This window comes from Marmota monax, unplaced genomic scaffold, assembly GCF_021218885.2.
Source record: "Marmota monax isolate L192 unplaced genomic scaffold, Marmota_monax_Labrador192_F-V1.1 WCK01_AAM20220418_F8-fsc00174, whole genome shotgun sequence".
NCBI classification, from domain to species: domain Eukaryota; kingdom Metazoa; phylum Chordata; class Mammalia; order Rodentia; family Sciuridae; genus Marmota; species Marmota monax.
This window is the reverse complement of record NW_026694860.1, coordinates 3,320,777-3,344,816: the sequence shown is the minus strand read 5'-3', so window position 1 is coordinate 3,344,816 and position 24,040 is coordinate 3,320,777. Positions and strand designations below refer to the sequence as shown.

General features: G+C 37.4%; 1 protein-coding gene across 2 annotated transcripts in view; it reads left to right on the top strand.

Annotated features, from left to right (window-relative positions):
• Window positions 1-917: 917 nt before the first annotated feature.
• The window catches only part of Gopc (golgi associated PDZ and coiled-coil motif containing), a 45,281-nt gene continuing 22,158 nt past the window's right edge, over window positions 918-24,040 (top strand). The window contains exon 1 of one of the 2 annotated variants that reach the window (XM_046426418.2): window positions 918-1,356. In XM_046426418.2, the coding sequence (XP_046282374.1) occupies window positions 1,069-1,356 (288 nt within the window). In that variant the 5' untranslated portion in view covers window positions 918-1,068. The remainder of the gene's footprint in view (window positions 1,357-24,040) is intronic. The other variant, XM_046426419.2, reaches the window with a different exon arrangement.

The window sequence follows — 24,040 nt, the reverse complement described above, 5'->3', positions numbered from 1 at the left end:
AAAATATAATAATTTGGCCAATATCATTTCCAAGTGTTTCCTCTTTGTCCACATACATTTGTTTTTCTGAAATGTCACTAATGGGAACAGTGTACCTAGTTTAAAAAATAATTACGCCATGTAAAGTAGTTGCTTTAGAAATGTGTAACCGATGGTGTTAATAAGATTAATACCATCTGCCAAGCAACGAAGCTGAACATTTTACCTTTGTGTTGAATGAAATAAATTTTGGAAACTAGGATTACAGGTTAAATAATACAACTTAGGTGTGGAAACTACTACGTGATGGGGTGTAAAACTTCAACCCAGGCCTTTATGACTCTTTAATCAGCAAAACCTGGTGAGCCAGCTTCAACCGGCAGTTTTAGGAAGTCCCTAACTGGAATGTAGAGCGCGGCTTGCCGAGAAGAGCCTGGATATCCACCCACCCCACCCTAAACAGGAACTGGAATGGAAAAGGTAAAACGTGGCTCTCAGCGCATGCTCACACCGCCCTTCTCTGTTCTCCCTTTTCTGCCCCTGGACGCCACTGCAGCAACTTTCCCGGGAGGCTTTGGAACCGCTCCCGCCCACTGTGAAGTCAAACTGGCGAAAGCCATTCGTTTCTGCGACGTGGACACGGTTCTCTCCTTCGGGTCTTTCCAACTTGGAAGCAGACACCATGCGCCTCCGTTTCTGTGGGAATCGAGCGAGGGTTTGCCAGTTGTCAATATGGCCGCTGACAGACTGGTCCCGGGCCGAATCCTGTCATAGGCCAAGGTCGCTTCTCGGCTCCGCCCACTTCATCCCTCCGGTCTCCGCCCGCCAGGCTCTTCTCTACGCATGCGCAGCGGGGGCGGGCCGGGAGGTGGGACGGCCCGAGTCTTCCGTGTGCGGCCGCGGCTGCCCTGTCCTCGCTGCTCCTGCCACCGTGGGACTGCATTGCCGGCGTTAGCGGCGCGAGAGGAAAGGAGGGACTGACGGAGCGTGTGTTCGCGCGCTGGGGTCCCGGTAGTCCCAGCAGTTCCCCTCGCGTGGTGTGTGGCTGGCGAGGGTCAGCAGCAGTCTGGGGAGGCCTTAGACGGCGCCATGTCGGCGGGCGGCCCATGCCCGGCAGGAGCCGGAGGGGGCCCAGGGGGCGCCTCCTGCGCTGTTGGGGTCTCTCCCGGCGGGGTATCCATGTTCCGGTGGCTGGAGGTGCTGGAGAAGGAGTTCGACAAGGCCTTTGTGGATGTGGATCTGCTTCTGGGAGAGATCGATCCTGACCAAGCAGACATCACTTATGAGGGGCGACAGAAGATGACCAGCTTGAGCTCCTGCTTTGCGCAGCTTTGCCACAAAGCCCAGACTGTGTCCCAAATCAATCACAAGCTAGAGGTGAGTCCTGGGGGCTGGCAGCGATGGCATTCAATCCCAGGCTACTGGGGGGCGTTAGATCCCATTTAACGCACCAGTGAAACGACCCTAGAAAACTGCCCACTGGGGCACTTGGGCATCGAATGTGATGGGAGAGTGAGTGTATATGTGTGAAGGAAAGAGTGAGGTGAGGTTGGGGGAGAAAACGATGTGACCGACGTGTGGGTGTCGCGGAGTCCTGTCATCCACCTTCTTAAGTATCTCTCCCAGGAGAGAACGATTAGACTCCCTTTTGGTGTTACCTTAAGGAACCTATCAGATTCTCTGTCTTGATACCTTAGCCCACCTTTTGACATTTGAGTTTTGCAGATTTGCTTTTACAAATTGATAAACCAGATTGGTGTATTTTTAGACAAGCAGAACTTTGATCATTTTCATTTTTAACTATCGCAGATCAACGTGTGTGATTGCACACAGAGACATGCATGAACTATTTAGGGGGACCTAATCAAAACTTTTAGGAAAATTCAATGGAATATATATTGAATAGTGTCGTTGTCTTTCTTGGTTGACGTCCACAGTTGGTTCTTAAATGACAAGCAGATATCTACAGAGATCCTTGTAATTATTCAAATAACTTTTAACATTGAGGCTTATGTGTTCATTCTGTATTTCCTGAAGTCTGGCTTTATATTTGAGAGTATTTAAAGAATGATAATTTGCTTTAGTCTCTGGGTGTGAATGTGGGTGGAGAATTGGTGATTACAAAACAGACAACAAAACATCCTACCACATTGTGCAGAAAATTAAATCAGGGCATTATTACAATATTTAGTAATCATGATTAATTAACATTATTACATAAAGAGCGCTTTTCAACTAGGCAATTTAAATAAGAGAATTTTTCCGTTTTAACGCACATAAAAATGGGATAATCAGTGTTGTGCAAAGCTCTTTGAGCATTGGCTTTCTTTTTTTTTAAATTTTTTTTATTTTATTTTATTTTTTTGAGCATTGGCTTTCTTAAGAAAAATTATCATTTCTACTTGTTGTAATTAATTGAGAATGTCCATTGTATCCAAATTAATATGTAAGTCAGATACACATTCTCTCCTGGCATAGTGGTCAGTGTTCTTCTTTAGTATCTGTGAAAAATGTATAATTAACCACTGATTAGCATAGATTTACATAGCCCTGATTTTGTGGCCTTTTCCACTGAGAGGACTGTTTATTTCTTCCATCATTTTGGAAAAGATTGGAACTAAAGTGCTGATATGAAGGCAGTCACTTATTGTGGATAAATTAATATGTCTCTTGTAGTGATAAATTAGTGATAAATTCTAGAAGGTAGTCATTTTATCAGATATTGAATTGCATTTGATGATTTCTAAAACTAATACTTTAGCTTTAAAGAACAAAGATCAAGAGTAGTTTTTTTTTTTTTTTTAACCACATGAGAACTTTCATGTTATTTACAGATTTGAGTATTTATTGGGGTAAATAGTTTTTTAAAAAAGAAACAAAGTCTAATTTATTTTTTAAGTAAATTAAGGGAAATAAACTCATGTTTTTGATGTCAGCTATAAAATCTAATTTTGAAGAAAGTCTCATTCTATGAGTAGGAGGTAGTATCCCCTTTTTAAAAAATCTTTAAATATTTAGTTGAGTATTCAGAGTTATAATAAATTAGGCATGTTCTTTTTTCAGAAATTATAATTGCATGTTCTGATTCCATGTCCTAGCTTAGGTGGTAGCAGCATTTCTCAAAATAAGAAATGCTAGCATATCACAATGTGAGCATGGTTTTTTTAATGGGCATAAAGCCCTGGTAGATCTTAGAAAATGGTGAGGAGACATATAGATTTAATTATTTTTTTGTTTGTGTGTATTTTCAGTTATAGCTGATTCATCTGTCTTTGGTGTTAACCTCTACATATATAGCATCTTACACAATTTTCATGGAATCACTTATATATTGCTGTGGAAAGGCTCATTGTCAGTAATTCGTTTCAAAATAGACCTGTGGATATACTATCTGCAGAATTTTGAGAGTTGCTCCATAAACTTATTAATTTTCAGAGGTCTTGAAATCTTAAAGGAATAAAGATTACTTTCTTACTTAATTTCTTATTAAGCAGTTGAATTAGTTTTATTGTTATAATTACATGGATATTAAGATATTTTAGGCCAGTACTATAGGTAGTGCCATTTCAGATTACTGTCTTTGAAACTTCCCACCTGCTTGAGAATTCTTTCTGTTGTGAGCCACTTGGTGATGGCTGAGCTGGAGTCACAGGCCCTGATTTTGGTGGTGGTGGTGGTAGTATTAGTAGTAATAGTAGTGATAGTAGTAGTAGCAGCAGTAGAACCACAAGTTCTGTGTTTTTAGAGATTAATATTTTAAACCTTGTTGTCATAATAAAATAGTTTTATATTACCAAACAGATTCCTCCAGGGTGTGGATAACATATAACATTTAAATTGGTCTTGTATGTCCTCCTCAATTACCACTTCTTCTTACCCAAGACTTATGTGTTTAGGTAACACTACACTTAATTTGGTAGTTAGAAAAACACTTTTGCTAGGCACAGGGGCCCTTAAGTTACATTTGTAAATTAAATACGAATTACCTCCATATGACTGTTTCTTTTCTTTTTTTTTTTTTTTTAATTTTTATTTATTTTTATTGTTTAATTTTCGGCGGACACAACATCTTTGTTGGTATGTGGTGCTGAGGATCGAACCCGGGATGCACGCATGCCAGGCGAGCGCGCTACCGCTTGAGCTACACCCCCAGCCCTCCATATGACTGTTTCTGCCATAAATAATTTGGGGGAGGAAACATCAATAAAGGGAAGGGGAAGGCAGAGAATACCAGAGGAGTGCCATTTCAGATTCTTATCTATCTTTGAAACTTCCCACCTGCTTGAGAATTCTTTCTGTTGTGAGCCACTTGGTGATGGATGAGCTGGAGTCATCGGCCCTGATTGGGGTGGTGGTGGTGGTGGGAGTAGTAGTAGTAGTAATAGTAGTAGCAGTGGCAGCAGTCGTAGAAGGTTTGTTGGAATAGAACAAAGGCTTGAACCAGTACTGTAAAAAAACTCACCTCTGCTGTGAAATACAATTTTCTGCTTGTTCACTCCTTTAAAATAATAGCCAAACAACAGCCTTCTTATTGCCTCTTCCTTTCCCTATGTAATTGCTTAATTAGAATCATTTTTAAGTGATTAACTTTAAACAATAGAGAATCTTTTAACTTTGGTCAAGAGCCACACAGATAATGAACTGGTGATATGCTTGTCCTTGTACTCTTTTAAATCTGTCCATTATTAGAATAGGCTATTTTGCAACTTTGAAGTTGAAGTTTAATGTTGATCCAGTATATATTAATTCAACCTAGTTACATGCCACGTGTTTATTGGGCACTTGGGATAAAATAGAAAACAAAAAGAGATATAATCATTGCTGTTGTGAAGCTTGGATTCTATTGGGGGAATTTGTTGGAGAAATAATACCATAAATGAGAAATTGCAGCTTTCATAAGAATAATGAAAGATACATGGAATAAATGAGAACTGATTCTGGAGAGTCAAGAAAGGCTCCCTGAGGAAGCTACCATTAAGCTAAGACATAAAAAATGAGTAGGAATTAATTAGACTTGGAGAAGTAGGAATATCATTCCATATTGGAGTAGAGGGGCTACAAAGTGGAAAGCAGTAGAATGAACAAGAGCATAGTGCACTTAAAGATAAGAAAGAGACTCCATAGGTGTTAGGCAAAAGAAGTGAGAGATGAGATAGTTTTAACATGGAAGTACAGACCAAATCTTAAGTGGTTTTACAGGCTATGCAGTACATTGATACTTTCATAGCAGTGGAAAGTGTTTTAAACCAGATGGTAACCAGATGGTCACCAGATGGTCATTCCGGCTATGGTATGGAGAAAGTTTGGAAGAATAAAAATAAATGCAGAAAATCATTTAGGAGGTTCTTATCATTATCCATGTGACAGTGTGGTGTAAGAAGTGGCAAGGGAGGAAAGTGTTCAGAACCAGAGTGACTTGAGAGGTAAAAAAACAACAGTCCATCTTGAGATGGATTGAAATGGAGGGATGAGAGAATGCAGGGTAACTCCATCATGACAGTCTTGCAGCTGATTGCCAGGTAGATGGATATGAGATATTATTGGCAATAATGATATTGCTAACTCTTATTGGTCAATGCCTATGGGCCAGATTTGGTCCTGAATTTTTTACGTGTATTGATTCATCTAATTCTCATAACAGCCCCATGAGACAGGTTTTTAGTATAGTTATTCCCATCTTATGGGATTAAGTAAGGGTCCTGAGGCTACAGAGCCTGGGAAATGAATTTCTGTATAAAGACACATTTATTACTGGTGGGGGACAAGGAAGGTGGATAGAAAGTAGGCAGAAAATGAGTGTGTCTGCATAGAAAACTTAGAAGGGAGAATGTGGTGTTCAAGGGAGGGGTATCTCATTTAGGTTATAAATGAAAATTAATTTTGAACATGTTTCTAAGAAGCATCAAGTTGAGAGAAAAACTGAATATTATAGAAAAAAGGATAATATTAGTAAGATTCTGTGTGAAGAGGAGATAGAAAGTACAAGTAAAAAGAATAGTCTTATATTGAAAGAAGGACAGTTATTAGAGGGAAAGGGAGAGATGATGAGGTTGTGGGGAATTTTTGTGGGTTGGCACTTTCTCTCTCTCTCTTTCTCTCTCTTTTAACCAGGAGTGCTTAACCACTGAGCCACATTTCCATCCCCTTGTTTATTCATTCATTTATTTATATTTTGAGATAGGTCTCACTGAGTTGCTTAGGACCTTGCTAAATTACTGAGGCTGACTTTGAACGTGCCATCCTCCTGCCTCAGCCTCTCAAACTTCTGGGATTACATGCATGTGCCACCGCCCGGCTTTTCTTCCCTCCCTCCCTTTCTCCCTCCCTCCCCCCTTCCTTCCTTCCTTCCTTCCTTCCTTCTTTCCTTCCTTCCTTCCTTCCGTCCTTCCTTCCTTCCTTCCTTCCTTCCTTCCTTCCTTCCTTCCTTCCTTCCTTCCTTCCTTCCTTCTCCTATTTCTATAAAATAGGAGCCTAGGCCAGCTGCTGAAAGTGGGTGAGAGAAAAGGCTTGAGGATGATAGAAGTGGTTTGAATACTTGTGGAAGAGTGAGAAAGCCAGTTGGCCAGAGAGATAGAATGATTGCCAGGTAGGATTAAATGCATACCTGGGACTAGTTTTCTTAAATTCATGCTGCATGCAGTCTGCCCTGTGGTGTGACTTTCTCCAGCAATATTTACCCTACAGGCACAGTAATGAGAGTGATATTTGGGTTCCTCCAATGTTGTAGCAAAGGCGGTTTTCTTTCTTCTTTTTTGTTCTTTTTAGATATGCATGACAATAGAGTTTTGACATATACATACATAGAGAATAACTTATTCTAATTAGGATCCCATTTTTGCTTTTGGATGTGGAGTAGGAGTACGAGTTGTTATGTAGACAACAATATTATTGAAATGAAGATGGTCATGGCAAGCTCTGCACAGTCTGATCTCTGAATATTCCTCCAGCGACATATCTTACCATCCATTCTTTCTTTTTAACCTATATTACCCAGCCACACAGGTCTCCTTGCAGAATCTCTGAGATAAGATAGGCAAAGTTTTTGATTTCATTTTTAAAATTTGGGATACATGTACTGGTAATTGCTGTGTTAGAAATAAGATCTGAGAAACTTTAAATATTTATTACATAATTTTAAAATAGCAAAAATAAGCCCATTCCTTTTTTTTTTCTTTTTTACTTTGGTATCAGGGATTGAATCCAGGGGTGCTTAACTGCTGAACCATATTCCCAACCTCTTTTTTATTTTTTATTTTGAGACAAGTTCTCACTAGATTGCTTAGGGCTTCCCTAGGTTGCTTAGGGCTTCATTAAGTTGTTGAGACTGGCTTTTGAACTTGAGATCCTCTGCCTTAGCCTTCAGAGTCACAGGAATTACAGGCATGCACCATGATGCCAGGCCAAGCCCATTGCATTTTAATATCATTTTAAATTTAAAATAACTATTTTCTAAAACCAAACTAAATTAGTGAGGAAAGTTATGTCAGTTTATATTCTTTCAAATACTTTAAATATCTGGTTTAATAGAAGACTGTTGGATTTTCACATGTTTTTTATATTCAATCTATTGTGCTGTGTTGTTTTATTTAAACTATAGGAAGAATATGTGATCTTTGAGAGATTGGTATTTGGAGGAGAAAGGGATGTTTTCATAGCCTTTTCAGATAATTGTTGATGTTCTTTTTTGATAGTAAAAGTGTACAAGAGGTGGTTCCTTAAATGTGGTGTCTGAAACTATATAAATGAATTTTTCATACACTGTTTAATTGAGAATTTGAGTGGATATTTTACCCAGGCATGATTTTATAACATCACACATGGATCGTTTTGAAGTGGTTTACTGAGTTTTGCAGGTCTTCCAAACGTTGGCACATCTCGTACAATATTTTTAAAAATCACATTTGTTAATATCTTCAGTCTCATCAGGAAAATCTTTTAAGTGTTGGGAAATTTTCCAACTCTGACAATGGATTATGGTTTTCCAAAATTTTAATTTTCACTTGAAAGTTCAATGTTTATCTTTGGTAACACATACACTTGACTTTCTTTCCCTTCCTTCCTTTTTTCTTTTTTCTTTTGTTTTTGTTTTTTTTTAAGTAACAAGTTTGCTTTATTCATTCCTAAGAATGTGTCTTGCAACTATTTTAATCTGAATAACTGTTGTTTGTCCTTCATTCAAGTGAAAGTCCTATTCCTTTATTAAGAAAAAAATGTTTAATTTGCAACTCAGGCAATTGTCTAGGTACTTTTTTTTGAGAGAACATAGCTTGTATATAGTAGGAATGTTATATGAATACTTTACATTTCATCACTTAGAAGGTTAAAAAAACATGTACTCAAAAGGATTGTAGTTTTTAAAAATTAATAATTTTTACTACTTAATGAAGGATGTCATTAAGTGAACTTCTCAAATGTAGTTGCATAGCAGTGACTGGTAGAGTTTGGAGCTCCTGATTTAATTTGCACTCACCTGCCAGCCTTTTACTCATCATTGCTGTTGTACCTCAGTATAAACAGTGAAAAAGTCTAATATGTTTTATTATTACAAAAGTAGTTTTGACTTCACAGATCCACTGGAAGAGTCCTACAGAATTTCCCAAATGTGTTCTTTCCACTGGTGTTCTGATAATGATTGAAACTCTTCCCAGAGGAATAACCATGCATCCCTGTCTCACTAATTCTCTTCTTTTAGTTTCTTTCATAAAGCTTATAATTTATTATTTAACCAGCTCTGTAATGACCTTGGACAGATTACCTAATATCTGTGCTTCAGTTTCCTTCCCTGCACAAAATATGCACATCAGGATTAATGTAAGACTTAAGACAATTAAAATATAAGTATTTAAAATAATGCCAGCTGGGCATTGTGGCCATGCCAGTGACTCCAGAGACTCTGAAGGCTGAGGCAGGAGGATTACAAGTTCAAGGCCTGTCTCAGTGAGGCCCTAAGCACTTTAAGGAGACCCTGTCTTAAAAAAAATAAAAATAAAAAGGGCTGGGGATGTGGCTCAGTTGTTAAGTACCCCTGGGTTAAATTTCTGGTACCAAAAAACGAAAAAAAAAAAAAAAAGTGTGGCATTAGCTAATATTATATTCTTACACAATTCATTTTCTTAGTGGGCTGCCCTATGTACCAAACCTCTTTAAGGGCAAGATCCACATTTATTTTCTTCACCTATGTTTCCTCAGAACCCAACCCAGTGTTTGGTATATGGCTGTAGTATAGTAAATACTGGTTGAATGAGTGTAATTGTGATGATGTGGAAGACTGAAAATAAAAATGTTTGCTTGTATAGACTGCAGAACAGTTTAGGGAGAAAGAATGACAGATAAAATTAGTGTTCATTATGATTGGATAGAAAAAAAAGTAAAGTGCCTAGGTAAAATTTTCTCAGAACTTTCATAAGCTAATGAACAGACTATTTCTGAAGCCTATTCAGACTTGGAATAAGGAGGGTATTATTTTCTAACTTGGGAGATGGCAGAGATTTTCAAATCTGACTTTTGAATATGTAGTGTTAGTCTTGTATTTTAGAATAGTACTCATTGGTTTTCTGTAATTTTTGAATAGTAGGAACAACACAGCACCGCAGACACAGGGAGAAAAAATAGAGGAAAATTATTTTTTAAAATGAATGCGTTAAATTAAATATTTTGAATGGATAGAAGAAAAAAAGAATGGATGGAAATTTTCTCATTAGTTACATTCTTCCCTTGACTTTTGTCACAGAATAAAAGATCTTGTGAAGAATAGTTCAACTTCCACTAGCTGTCAGATAGTTTGGGATCCTTTATATAAGAATCTTATGATATATTCTTTTAAAAGTTTAGTTCTAGGAAAAAGGACAGTCTTGCCAGATAAAATGGCCTTGCTTCCTTTAATGAGAGGAGAAATAGGTAATCTGTAAAGATCTCTTATTAGTTGGAAGGTCACTATTAAATTTAGTAATCAATAAGTTGTAAGAGGTATTTTTATAGTGATGTGTTGCAATCTCTGATTTTTATTTTTTACGTTTGTTGTATTGACTATCTGGGCTATAAAGCATTTTGAAAAGTATGTGCGTACATGATAAATTTTAGATGCTGGATTAAAGAGCACAATTGCTAGAGATTTAAATACCCATTCATACTTTTCATCTTAAATTGTATTTTCAAATGTAAACAGCACTTTTAAAAGCATTAGTTTCTTTTCTGGTAATCACATTTATACACATTCTTTAAGACAAAAGGTGTAGAAGTAATTATAGGTAGATGTGAGATTTTGTGTATATATGTGTGTGTGTGTGTATGTGTATAGACACACACACACACACACACATATATATGTATATTTTTTATCAGCATCTTTCTTTGCCATAGTTTAATAGTTAAACTGCTATTTGGAGTCAACATTTTTTAAAATTCTGAACAGATTAGGAAAATGTGTCCTTTTATGTGCAGGCATGTTTGTGCCTGTTTGCATGCCTGCATGTGTGTCTGTGTGGGTTCATGTGACAAGAATATATGTTCCAGTGCTTGGTCAGTGTGCATGCGAGGTATGGTGTATATATTGGGGAAGGTTTCAGAATTTTTGCTTAGATATTAATTTGTTTGTTTTGTTTTTTGGTGCTGGGGATCGAACCCAGGGCCTTGTGCATGGAAGGCAAGCACTCTACTAACTGAGCTATATCCTCAGCCCCTTGCTTAGTATAGTTCTGAGATTTGGGAACGTGATCTCATTTGGAACTCATGGACTGCTTCATCAGTTCTCTTGTTATTGCTGGAACTACAAAAGATGTCACAAGATAAGTTTTAATCCAACGTAGTTTGTAATTTGGGGCAATTCACATAATAAGCTCTTTGCCCTCAGTTCCTACATGTGCAAAATTAGGATGCTTTATCATATTTTTAAGATCTTTTTATTTTGGACCTTCTAAAATCTTATCAAAAGTTTATATATTAAAATTAGGGAATGTGCTGGATCCAATTTCCCTGCTGTGCAACTTGATCTTTGCTAATTTCTGGTTCTAATTTGATTCTCCCACAAACCAAGAGATTTTTAAGGGGGTGCTTAAAGTAAAATAATCAGTATTTTTATCTATACAATGGTTTAGAAATAAAATCTATGTTTGGAATAAAATTATGTTTGGAAAGAAAAGTGCAGCTGTTATGTATTTTTAAAGATTATATAGGCAGAGGATTTAGGTCTAGATAAAGTGGAATAATAGCTAATTCTGAATGAAACAATTATTTTGATTTTGGTGCTACATATTCGAATCTAGTAGTTAAGAATTATATTAGGAAGGAATTATCTTCATAGAAAAGTTTGGATGCTTTGAAGAGAGTATGTGATGAGAAATAGAATACTAATGACTTCTAAATACTAATGAATAGTGATGACAGTCCTGAAATGCTACTTAGGTAAAATGCTTCTCTTTCTTTTCCATTTCTGGTAATTCATTTCTACTTTGTGCAGTATACCTTGAATTTTTAAATTTATGAACATGTAATAATTTTACATATAGCATGGATGTTTCAGTACATGTATACATTGTGTAATGATCAAGTTGGGATAATTAGCATATCCATTGCCCTAAACATTTATCGTTTCTTTATAATGGAAATCCACTCTTCTAGTATTGTGAAATATACATTATTGTTAATTCTAATCCCTCTACCATGCAATAGAACACCAGAATTTATTCTTCATAATTGTAATTGTACCCATTGATTAATCTCTCCTCATCTACCTTACCCCGCTCTCACCCTAGTAACCATTATTGTGCTCTCTACTTCAATGAAAATGGTTTTATTTAGATACCACATATGAGTGAGATCATGTAGCATTTGTCTTTCTATTCCTGGTTTATTTCATTTGATAAAATGTTCCCCTGGTTCATCCATGTTGCCACAAATGACATCATTTTTTTAAATGATTGAACAGTATTTTATTGTATATACATCCATTACATTTTCTTTATCCATTCATCCATCAATGGACACCTATGAAGTTGCTTCCATATCATGGCTAATGTGAGTAGTGCTGCACTAAACATGGAGTACAGGTATTTTTCGATGTATTGATTTCATTTCCTTTGGGTATATATACAGTTGTAGGATTGCTGAGTCTTACAGTAATTCAATTTGTAGTTTTTTTTAATGGAAATGCCATACTGTTTTCTATAATGGCTATGCTAATTTGGATTATTTTTCCTCCATATCCTTATCTTTTTTTTAATACTCATTATAATTAGAGTGACATATTTTGTTGTAGTTTTGATTTGTACTGTTTCCCTAATGGTTATTGATACTGAGCACTTTTTCATATACCTGTTGACCATTTGTATGTCCTTTGAGAAATGTCTATTCAGTTCTTTTGTCCACTTTTAATTGAGTTGTTTGGTTCTTTTGAGTTTTTTGAGTTCTTTATGTATTTTGGATGTTAACCTCCTATCAGATCTCTACTTTGTAAAGATAGTTTTCCATTGTGTAGTTTATCTCTGCTTTGTTGTTTCCTTTGTGTGCAGAAGCTTTTTAATTTGATGTCCCTGTCTTTATTTGCTTTTCTGCCTATGCTTTTGAGGTTTTACTCCAAATCATAAAACATTGATAATTGAAGAAATTGAAGAGGACACAACAAAGAAACTGATATTTATGCATTAGAAAATATAATATTGTTACCCTTATTACTCAAAGCCATCTACAGGTTGAGAGTAATCCCTGTCAAAATGCTAATGACATTCTTCACAAAAGGAGAGTGTTGAGAGCCACAGCCGAAGGGGCCCCAGCAAACTTCCAGCTGCCAGCAAACTTCCAGCTGCCGGCTGATGATTGGCTCACAGCGGCCCCAGCAACATCTAGCTGATTGGCTCCTCGGCCCCAGCAACATCTACCTGATTGGCTCCTCTGCGGTGATGCTCATTGGGCTGTTTCCCTGCCCTTTCAGACCACGGAGCTGCTCATTGGGGGACTTTTTTGGCTCCGCCCACGTGACCCAGCCAATCGGCCTCAAGAGCAGGAGGATTGTGGGAGGTGGAGAGAAGCTTGTGAGGGAGGGAGAGGCTTGTGGAAAGCCGGTGGTGGCAGTTGAGGCTCTGAGGGTTTTTCCTGAGAGGCTGTTTTGTTTGGCGTGTGTGGTTCTAAAAATAAAGTTAGTTTCTTTTGACAAGTGGCTCCTGATTGTGCCCAGCCAAACTGCGTCATTTGGTGGCTCGCACGGGGAGCGACTGAGGGTAAGTGAACTGCTCGCCCCTGAGGGCAGGGCGAGAGGATGGGTAGCCATTTTAAGATTCTTCTTTTGTTATTTTGTTTCACTTTTGTTTTAAGTTGCCTGTCCCTGGAGATGTGTAAGATGGAAGAAAAACCGCTCACATCTGAGGAACAGATAGGGAGAAAGGACGGATGGACATTTCAGGAGGCTATTATAATGATTTTGTGTTGTTCTAATTTTGTTTCACTCAGTTTCAGTTTTGTTAGGCGTTATCTTGTTGGGTTGTATTATAGTAGAAATACGGGATCAGAAATTAGTAAAAAAACAAACTGAAAGAGTGTTAAGTAAATTGTTAGAGGAAGGAGGCATCTCAGTAAAATCAAGAGCAGTCAGGGCATACGTTGATACAATACAAAAATGTAGCCCATGGCTTTTTAAGGAGGAGTTGTTAAATATATCACAATGGAACCATCATGGTGAAGATTTAAAAAGAATAGAAAAGAAAAGCCCAGGGACTCTGCCAGTTGGCACATTGCCATTGTGGACGTTCATATCTTGTTTGCTTAGTCCAAAGCCTTCAGTTCAGACAATGGTAGAGGAAGAAGAAGACATAATGATTCAAGTAAAAGAGAAGGTCTCTCAAGTTAGTCAGACAGAGGAAAAGATTCAAGTAAAAGAGAAGGCCTCTCAAGCTAGTCAGACAGAGAAAGAAAGTGTAAAACAGAAAAAGCCATCAGGGGGAAAGTTACAACAGGAGACTGCTACTAACACCTTTCTATCACCAGAGGACGTAAGTGTCCAACTAACAAGGCCACCTCCATATGCTGGGAGGTCCCCAACCCCCACAGTTGATAGTTGGGATCCTGAGACAAGATCTCAAATATTAACATGCCCTGTATTTGAGGCAGGAGGGCAGCGATTTTACCAAGTTTTAAATTTCAAAACAGTGAAGCAGCTAAAAGAAGCTGTAACAACCTATGGTCCTCAAGCACCCTTCACTGTAAGCATGGTCGAATCCATTAACAACTTGAACATGACGCCAGCAGATTGGGCTAATATGTGTAAAGCTGTGCTAAATGGAGGACAATACCTGTTATGGAAGGTTGCCAATGAGGAATTTTGCAAGGAGACGGCTAGGCGAAATGCAGCAGCTGGTTATCCTCAGAGAAATCTAGATATGTTGTTAGGAAAGGGACCTTATGAGGATCAGCAGCAACAAATTGCATATGATCCTGGCGTATACGCACAAATTGCTGCAGATGCAATTAAGGCATGGAAGACTTTACAAGGACATGGAGGTTTACAAGGTCAATTATCTAAGGTAATACAAGGAGCTAATGAACCTTATGCTGAATTTGTAGATAGGCTTATTCAAACAGCTACCAGAGTTTTTGGGAATACAGAACAAGCAATGCCATTACTAAAACACCTGGCTTATGAGCAAGCAAATCGTTGGTGCAGAGATATCATTAGACCATGGAAACATGAAGATTTAAACACATATATTAAATTATGTAGAGACATTAATGAACAAGAGCAAGTCGTGGCAGCTGCAGTAAAACAGGCTTTAGATGCCAGAGACATTAATGAACAAGGGCAAATTGTGGCAGCTGCAGTAAAACAGGCTTTAGATGCCAGGCCAAGAACATGCTACAATTGTGAACAAACAGGACATTTTAAAAGGAATTGCCCCATTGGAGGAGGGTTTAACAAAACTAGGTATCAAAGGAGTAGAATACCAGGTATTTGCCCATGGTGCCGTAGAGGGAGACATTGGGCTAATGAATGCCGTTCTCAAACCACCATAGAGGGTACTCCATTATCAAAAAACGAACAAGGACCAGGTGTTTATCCACGATATCGTGGAGAAAGGCATCGGGCTCCATTGCCAAAAAATGGACAGGGGGGCCCAATGCTCCGGGGCCCCAAACCACAAATATACGGAGCACTGGAGGAACCCAGCAACCCCATCAGGATAGTGCCCAGGACACATTGTCCATCAGATCCCTCATCAGACAAACCAGAGGGAGCGCAGGGTTGGACATCTGCGCCTCCGCCAGAGCAGTACTAACTCCAGAGATGGGAGTTCAAATCATTCCCACAGGGGTGAAAGGACCTCTTCCCAAAGGAACAGTAGGCTTATTATTGGGACGCAGCTCTTCTACTCTAAAAGGACTTATGATAAGTCCTGGGGTAATTGATCCCGATTATGAAGGTGAAATAAAAATTATAGCCAGTTCTCCAAAGGGTATATCAGTAATTTCACCAGGAGATAGAATAGCACAGTTACTAATAATACCCAGCCTACATGATAAATTTTCCAGTCGTACTGTAGAAAGAGGTTCCAAGGGATTAGGCTCCACAGGTGTAGATTGGGCTATGCTTTCTTTAAATTTAGATTCTCGCCCCATGCTAAAACTAAATATTCAAGGACATGAATTTAATGGCCTACTGGATACAGGTGCAGACCTTAGCATCATCTCTCGTCAAGAATGGCCAAAACATTGGCCATTACAACAAGCCACTCAAACACTTCAAGGCCTAGGAGTGGCGACTAATCCCCATAGAAGTGCAATGTATTAGATTGGAAGGATCCTGAAGGATGTGAAGGAACTATACAGCCATATGTATTGGATCATCTTCCCGTAAATTTATGGGGACGAGATGTCCTAGATCAATTAGGTTTGACATTAACAAATAACATCAACCAAAATGCACCCACTATTATGACTAGACAAGGTTTTAGGAAAGGAAAAAGATTAGAAAAACAAGAACAAGGTATAGCAGCACCAATACAAATAGATCAAGGAACAGAAAGACATGGGTTGGATTTTCAGAAAGGGCCACTGAGACAATAAAAATTACTTGGAAATCAGAAAGACCAGTATGGGTTCCTCAGTGGCCCCTGACTAAAGAAAAAATACAAGCAGCCCATGACCTGGTCAAACAACAATTAGCGGAAGGACATATACAACCTTCTGTATCTCCCCATAATACTCCCATTTTTGTCATCAAAAAGAAATCTGGTAAATGGAGATTATTGCAAGATTTAAGAGCCATTAATAATGAGATGGTTATTATGGGACCTGCTCAGTCAGGGATTCCTCAGTTGTCTGCTTTGCCAAAAACCTGGTATGTTTTAGTTATAGATATTAAAGATTGTTTTTTTTCAATTCCAATTCATCCTGAGGATAGTCCACGTTTTGCATTTACTATCCCTGCACTGAATCATGAAGGTCCTGATCAGAGATATGAATGGAAAATACTCCCTCAAGGGATGGCTAACAGCCCAACTATGTGTCAAATTTATGTTAACAAAGTAATCCAGCCACTTAGAAATCAAAATCCTGAACTACAAATATTTCACTATATGGATGATGTATTATTAGCACACAAAGATAAAAACACGTTGCTAGAATGTTATGCCACACTTACAAACTTATTAAAAAATTATAATCTAGAGATAGCAATAGATAAAGTACAATTAAATTTTCCAATTAATTATTTAGGAGTTCTATTATCCTCAACCATGGTCCGTCCACCAAAAATTCAAATACGAGTAGATCAACTCAAATCACTTAATGACTTTCAGAAGTTATTAGGAGACATAAATTGGATAAGGCCTTATTTAGGTATACCAACAGGAGAGTTGGGACCTTTATTTGATATCCTAAAAGGTCCATCAGATCCAAATTCACCCCGAATGTTAACGCCTGAAGCAAGAAAGGCATTAAAAATCATTGAAACATATATGGAAAATATGCATTTGGATAGAATTGATATAAGTTTGCCTTTATTATTTATTGTACTACCAACAAAAAATATTCCTACAGGAGTATTTTGGCAAGAAGGTCCATTATTATGGATACATTTATCTTATTCTCCTAACACTATTCTTACTAGGTATCCTGAGGCTGTAGGACAATTAATACTCAAAGGAATAAAAGCAGCAAAGGGAGTGTTTGGAATTTCTCCCAATAAAATTATTACTCCATATACTATGAATCAAATTGATGAGTTAGCTAATGAGTTAAATAGTTGGGCAATAATCATGTGCAAATCTAATGTTTCATTTGATAACCACTTACCATCTAATCCTTTATTGTCTTTTTGGTCATTGCATCCTGTAATTTTTCCAAAAATGACAAGAAAAACACCTATCATGAATGCTCCAAATATATTCACTGATGGGTCAAATAATGGTACAGCAGCAGTAGTTACCCCTGATCAAACTTTTACATTTTTAGTACCCAAACAATCAGCTCAAAAGGTAGAGCTTAATGCAGTTTTACAAGCTTTTGTGATGTTTAAAGATTCTGTATTTAATTTATTTTCTGATAGTCAGTATGTAGTTAATGCTATAGTATCTCTTGAAGATGCTGGTAGGATTTCCCCTTCTTCTATTGTTTTCTCTTTGCTTTCCACTATACAAAGTCTAATCTGGGACAGAAAAGATCCATTCTTTATAGGACATATCAGGGCACATACAGGATTGCCTGGAGCCCTTAGTTTGGGCAATGATTTAGCAGATAAAACTACACATGACATACATATTTTCTCTACACTAGAAGAAGCTATAAATTTTCATAAAAAGTTCCATGTCAATGCTAATACTTTACAAAAGCGTTTTAAAATAACTAAGGAACAAGCTAGACAAATAATAAAACAATGTCAAAATTGTGTGACCTTTTTACCACAAGTTAATCTTGGAGTCAATCCTAGAGGATTGATACCTAACCATATTTGGCAGATGGACGTCACACACTTGCCAGATTTTGGAAAATTAAAATATTTGCATGTTACAGTTGATACTTCTTCTGGATTTTTGATGGGCTCCCTTCATGCCGGAGAAAAAACTAAAGATGTTATAGCTCATTGCTTACAAAATTTTGCCACTGTGGGTGTTCCAAAACAGTTAAAAACAGATAATGCCCCTGGTTATACTTCTACCTCTTTTAAACAATTTTGCTCAACATTTGGCATTACTCATATAACAGGAATCCCATACAATCCACAGGGACAAGGCATAGTTGAAAGAGCTCATCAAACTATTAAAATGTACTTATTAAAGCAAAAAGAAGGAATTGGGAAGGGGTATATATTCCCCAAAGATAAACTTAAAATAACCCTTTTTACTCTAAACTTTTTAAATTTGGATTCATCAGGACTTAGTGCTGCGGAAAGGCATATGTGTCCAAAAAATGTGCATAAGCCCAAGGTACTTTGGAAGGATATTCTAACAGGACAATGGAAAGGTCCTGACCCAGTAATTGTCTGGAGTCGGGGGTCTGTTTGTGTGTTTCCACAGGGAGAACAGCAGCCGATTTGGATTCCAGAGAGATTAACCAAGGTCCTGACCCAGTGATTGTCTGGAGTCGGGGGTCTGTTTATGTGTTTCCACAGGGAGAACAGCAGCCGATTTGGATTCCAGAAAGATTAACTAAAGCGATTTCTATAGACCAAAAAGAAGATGATTTGGCTCAAATCCATAACAACTGATATCCAAAACTCCAGTTTGGCTATTCTTACATCTGCAACAGAACCACGATGCTTTTTTCAATATCTATTTTATTATTGCCCTTTGCCATATCATGAAGTTCTATTTTGTTTTTTGAGCTCATACAGACCTAGGTTAATTTTTTGCTGATCAGTTCTATTTTTTGACTATAGAGTTTTTAAACATTGCAATGGAGATTTCACCTGTAAAAAGTTATAAGGCCTTTACTATAATGTTATGTGTTGTATGTATTATATTATGTGTGCACACTTGTGTTTTGTGTTATATGTTTGAATGTACGTATGTCCATATATCATATATGATGAGCGCTCATGATAAAATGGATCCAAATATTTTTTTTCACGTGATTTATATGGTTTAAATTGGGTAAACAACTGTTGAGGATTGTTTTAATATGTAAACAAAAAAGAAGGTTAACAGATCTGTTTGTTTACTTTCACCTTTCCTTTTCATTATATTTAATAATTCTCTTAAAGATAATGTAAATTGTTAAGAAAATTGTTTTCTTTTAGTGCCTTCTGTAATGTTACATAATTTTTTCTTTAGCCATTATTGGCAGAATTCCTATCTTCATCCCAGTGCCGGTAAAGACAATGTAAATTGTTAAGAAAATTGTTTTCTTTTAGTGCCTTCTGTAATGTTACATAATTTTTTCTTTAGCCATTATTGCCAGAATTCCTATCTTCATCCCAGTGCTGGTGAAGTCAAAGATAAAACCAATCTACAGCTTCTACAATAGCCATCACTGAACTGCTTGCAGAACTTGCCTGGACACATTGTGAGCTCACCTGTATGCATTGTGAACTATCTGTTGGTGCAGCGACTTGTGGTAGTGTTGGGGTATTTTTGCTGATGATGTCATTGGTGGTACAATTTTTCCAAAAGGAGCCGTCAATTGGCTTGGTGTATCTTCCTCCCTTCTGCTTGTCATGATTGTCCAGCTAAAATTTGGGGGCCAACAGAGGTGAGGCAAAGAACCTCACCCCCCCGCTGGTACAAAGACCTCTCCACAGGTCTGGCTGTATACTGGACCGGTAGTCAGTGACGGGTAAGATCCAATTGCAATGGTACCAACCTAAGGACCATATGTACTATTGGACAACCTAAGGCAGGCACGGTCCCTAAGCCACATGCTTGTTGTTTTAAACAGAGAGGGGGAGATGTTGAGAGCCACAGCTGAAGGGGCCCCAGCAAACTTCCAGCTGCCAGCAAACTTCCAGCTGCCGGCTGATGATTGGCTCACAGCGGCCCCAGCAACATCTAGCTGATTGGCTCCTTGGCCCCAGCAACATCTAGCTGGTTGGCTCCTCTGTGGTGATGCTCATTGGGCTGTTTCCCTGCCCTTTCAAACCACGGAGCTGCTCATTGGGGGACTTTTTTTGCTCCGCCCACGTGACCCAGCCAATCGGCCTCAAGAGCAGGAGGATTGTGGGAGGTGGAGAGAAGCTTGTGAGGGAGGGAGAGGCTTGTGGAAAGCCGGTGGTGGCAGTTGAGGCTCTGAGGGTTTTTCCTGAGAGGCTGTTTTGTTTGGCGTGTGTGGTTCTAAAAATAAAGTTAGTTTCTTTTGACAAGTGGCTCCTGATTGTGCCCAGCCAGACTGCGGCAGTAGAGAAAACAATCCTAAAATTTGCATGGAACCACAGAAGACTCCGAATAAGCCAAAGCTAGAGGCATTACACTGTTTGACTTCAGAATATACTACAGAGCTATAGTAACCCAGATAATATGGTACTGGCATAAAAATAGACACATAGACCAAGGAAACAAACAGGGAGCCCCCAAATTAGTCCACCCATCCATAGCAAACTGATTTTTAACAAAGATGGCAAGTACACACAATGGGGAAAAGGCAGTCTCTTCAATAAATGGTGCTGGGAAAACTGGATGTCTATATGCAAAATGAAATTGATCCTTTTATCTCTTACTATATATAAAAATCAACTCAGAATGGTTCAAAGACTTAATGTAAGACCTGGAATTATGAGACTATGAGAAGAAATCACAGGGGCAAAGCTTGGTGACATTGGCCTTGAATTTTTATCTATCCCTGATTCAATTCCAATTTATACTGGTAATCCAGGGACCATGTTTTGAGAAATCACTACCTTAGAAAATCTTACCTGTGGTTGATTTAGTGTCTTGGGGGAAGTGAAGACCAGGATTTTAAGGCCTAGAAACTTTTCCTAGGATGAGATTATTTCCTCTTTGATGAGTTCTAGGAAGACTGTCTTGAAGGGCAGTTTTGTTTTATTTATTCTGTAAATTAACCTTTTGATCAAATATAAGAAAGTGAAAAGATTGTCTACCAAATAAAATCTGTATGTAATATAATTTCTAATTTTTTTTTCCTTTAAAACATTTATTTGGGCATCACTCAAAATTTTAAGTTAGGCTGGAAGTTGAAATTAGCTGTTTCTCTTTAACTTTCACCCTTCACTAAAGTATAGTCTAGGTAAAAATGAGGTGAAAGATGTCCAGGCATTTTTTTTTTTTTTTAATGCTGCAACTATGGTCTGTTATTTACTAGTTGTGTGATCTCAGGTAAGTTGTTTAAATCATGACTTCCAGTTTCCTTAACTGTTAAAAAAAAATATTGAGAAGAGTATGATAAGAATTAGAGATAATGTGGAGAGTGTGTATCCCTGCCATATGGTAAATGCTTGCCTTGTGGTAGTGTGAGTATTCTAAGTTAATCATGTTTACTGTAGCTATAGAAATGAATTTTTCCTTTGGCTTCTTGATAATACTTTCACTTCTGTCCTGGGGGTCAGAAGAATGGGATTCAAGTGCTCTTTTGCCACTGACCAACTGGGTAATCCTAGAAAGTAAACAGGTTTGATGGGCCTTAGTTTTATTATCTAAATATATTTGACTTAAATATTACTCAGTGAAGAGTAAACTTGAAACACTTATTTCAAAAGAAGAAAATTGGACTTTGAATTTTAATACCTGCATCCCTGGGGAAGTAGCTTAGTGGTAAACGCCCCTGGGTTCAATCCCCAGTTAAAAAAATTGAAGCAATTTGTTCCTTAAAAGACAACTTGAATAAAGTGAAAAGAAGATATTTGTAACTCACGTGCATGTGTATGTGTGTGTATGTGTGCGTGTGGGGGGAAGGCCTCTTACAAATACTTCACAAAGAAAATACTCAAATAGTCAATAAATAAATGAAAAGGTGATCCATCTTATGAGCAATCAGGAAGGATTAATTAAAACAACAGTAAAATGCCAGTACATTCCTGCTAGAATGGTTAACATTAAAAAGATTGGCATTGTCAAGTGAAGGCAAGGATGTGAAGCTGTCAGAGTTGTTGTACAACTCTGTGGGTATGTCAGTTATTCAAATTCTCTCTCTCTTCAAAAAAAAAGTAAATGAAATTTGTTAGTTGCATACCATATAAAAATGAAAATGAATGAAGTACAGCATAAATGAATCTCATACTCTTGAAGCAACAAGCCAAACATAATGAATGTACACTATATAATTTCATTTAGATAGCATTTAAAAACAGAAAAACTATCAGTAATGTTGGAAGTCAGGGTATTACTCTGATAGTTACCTTTGTGGATGAGGTGGAGGTAGTGATTGAGAGGAGTTTACAGGAAGGGGCCTGGGGTTCTAATATTGCCTTTTTTTTTTTTTTCCCCTGGTGCTGGGGATTGAACCTAGGACTGATCTACCACTAAGCTATATTCCCAGTTCCTTTATTTTTTATTTAGAGACAATCTTGCTAAGTTGCCCAGGCTGGCCTTGAATTGGCTCTCCTCCTGCCTTAGCCTTGCCAGTCACTGGGATTCCAGGTCTGTTTCACTGTGTCTGGCACCCTTATTGTATAAAAATATCTGGGTGGTAGTTAAATTAGTATGTTTAGTTGTTTTAATTATTTGTGTACTTATGTAAGTTTGTACATGAATAAAAAAGTTACAAAAATGAAATGAGAAAACTCTCCTGATATGAAGTGATTTCTAGGAAGTTTCATAAAGGAAAACAAAACAGGAAGTATCACAGTATTTCTGTTATGCCATGTTATGATTCAGTTTTTAGTATGTCACCTTTTTACTTCTATCTCTCAGGTCATCCTTAATTGATTATTTCCCCAGTCCTTGATATTCTCTTCTCCCTATAACTCTGTCTTAGAGTATTAATCCACATCTCTATTTCTGGTCCCAGATCTAAGCCTCAGCTTTTTACTTGTTTATTTCTAGCATTCTGGTGGGATAGTTCCTGTTTATTATTTATATCATCGTTTATACAGAGATCAGCATGTCTAAAATTTCAAACAATATCTTTCTTCCTCCCTTATGTCCAAGTAAGCTACTATTCTATCTAATCTGTTTCTATCAATGGCTTTTACTCTTCTCTAAACTTGAAATATATTAGTTATTATTAAACCCAGTTTTCCACTGGACATTCACTGTACTAGACAACGCAAATGTTGGTAACATTTTTTTTTAGCATTGCAAAATCTTAGTTCTGCTTACAAAATTACCTTGATAACCTATTGTTTAGAAAGCTGTAATAGGGGTTGCTACTGTGTCCTTGTCTTTGCCTCCTTACCTGAAAATAGCATGTTATTAAAATGTCAGTGAGAATAATGTTTCAAAATGATATAGAGACAATGTTTGCACTAGTGTATGAGTATACTAAAAACCACCCAGTAACTCCCCATGCTACCCAAAAAAAGAATGGATTTTATGGTCTTGAATTATATTTCAATGAAGGCATTATTAGATATAAAAACAAAAATATCATTGACTCATTAATGGTGTCCTATCAGATTAAATAGTTTATCATCCAAGCCATTCATTATATCCAGCCTCACCTTTCCTATGTAGTCCTATATAGTATGTCAGTATGCAGTCCCTCTGGATGGTCTTATCCTCTTGAAAATATCATTTTCATATTCTAATAAGTGCTTTTGTATCAAATATTAATAAATTTATGAAACTAGTCAAAACCATAGAAATTATTCCTACTTTAAAATTGAGGAAACTTGAATGGAGACAATATTCAGAGCCACAAGGTTAGTATTAGGAATCATTTCAACTTAATAGATCCTCATTGAATATCTTTTATATTCTAGAAACTTTTTCTTGCCATTGGTATATAGAGAGATATTCCAGTCCCTCTGGTCCTTGAGTCAGAGTATTTACCTAAGATGCTTCTAGTGTCTCTCTGCCTTTTTGCCTTTGCTAGTCTTATTCCCATCTCTAGATTTTGTCACTGCTTATATTTTGTCCATGTTTTTGTTTTCCTTAAATTTTCTAACTTACTCTGGAGTATAAGTTTTTCCTTATTGCCTTTTTAAACTTTCCTTTACTTTGCATTCCTGGAGACTGGTCCTATTTTCTCT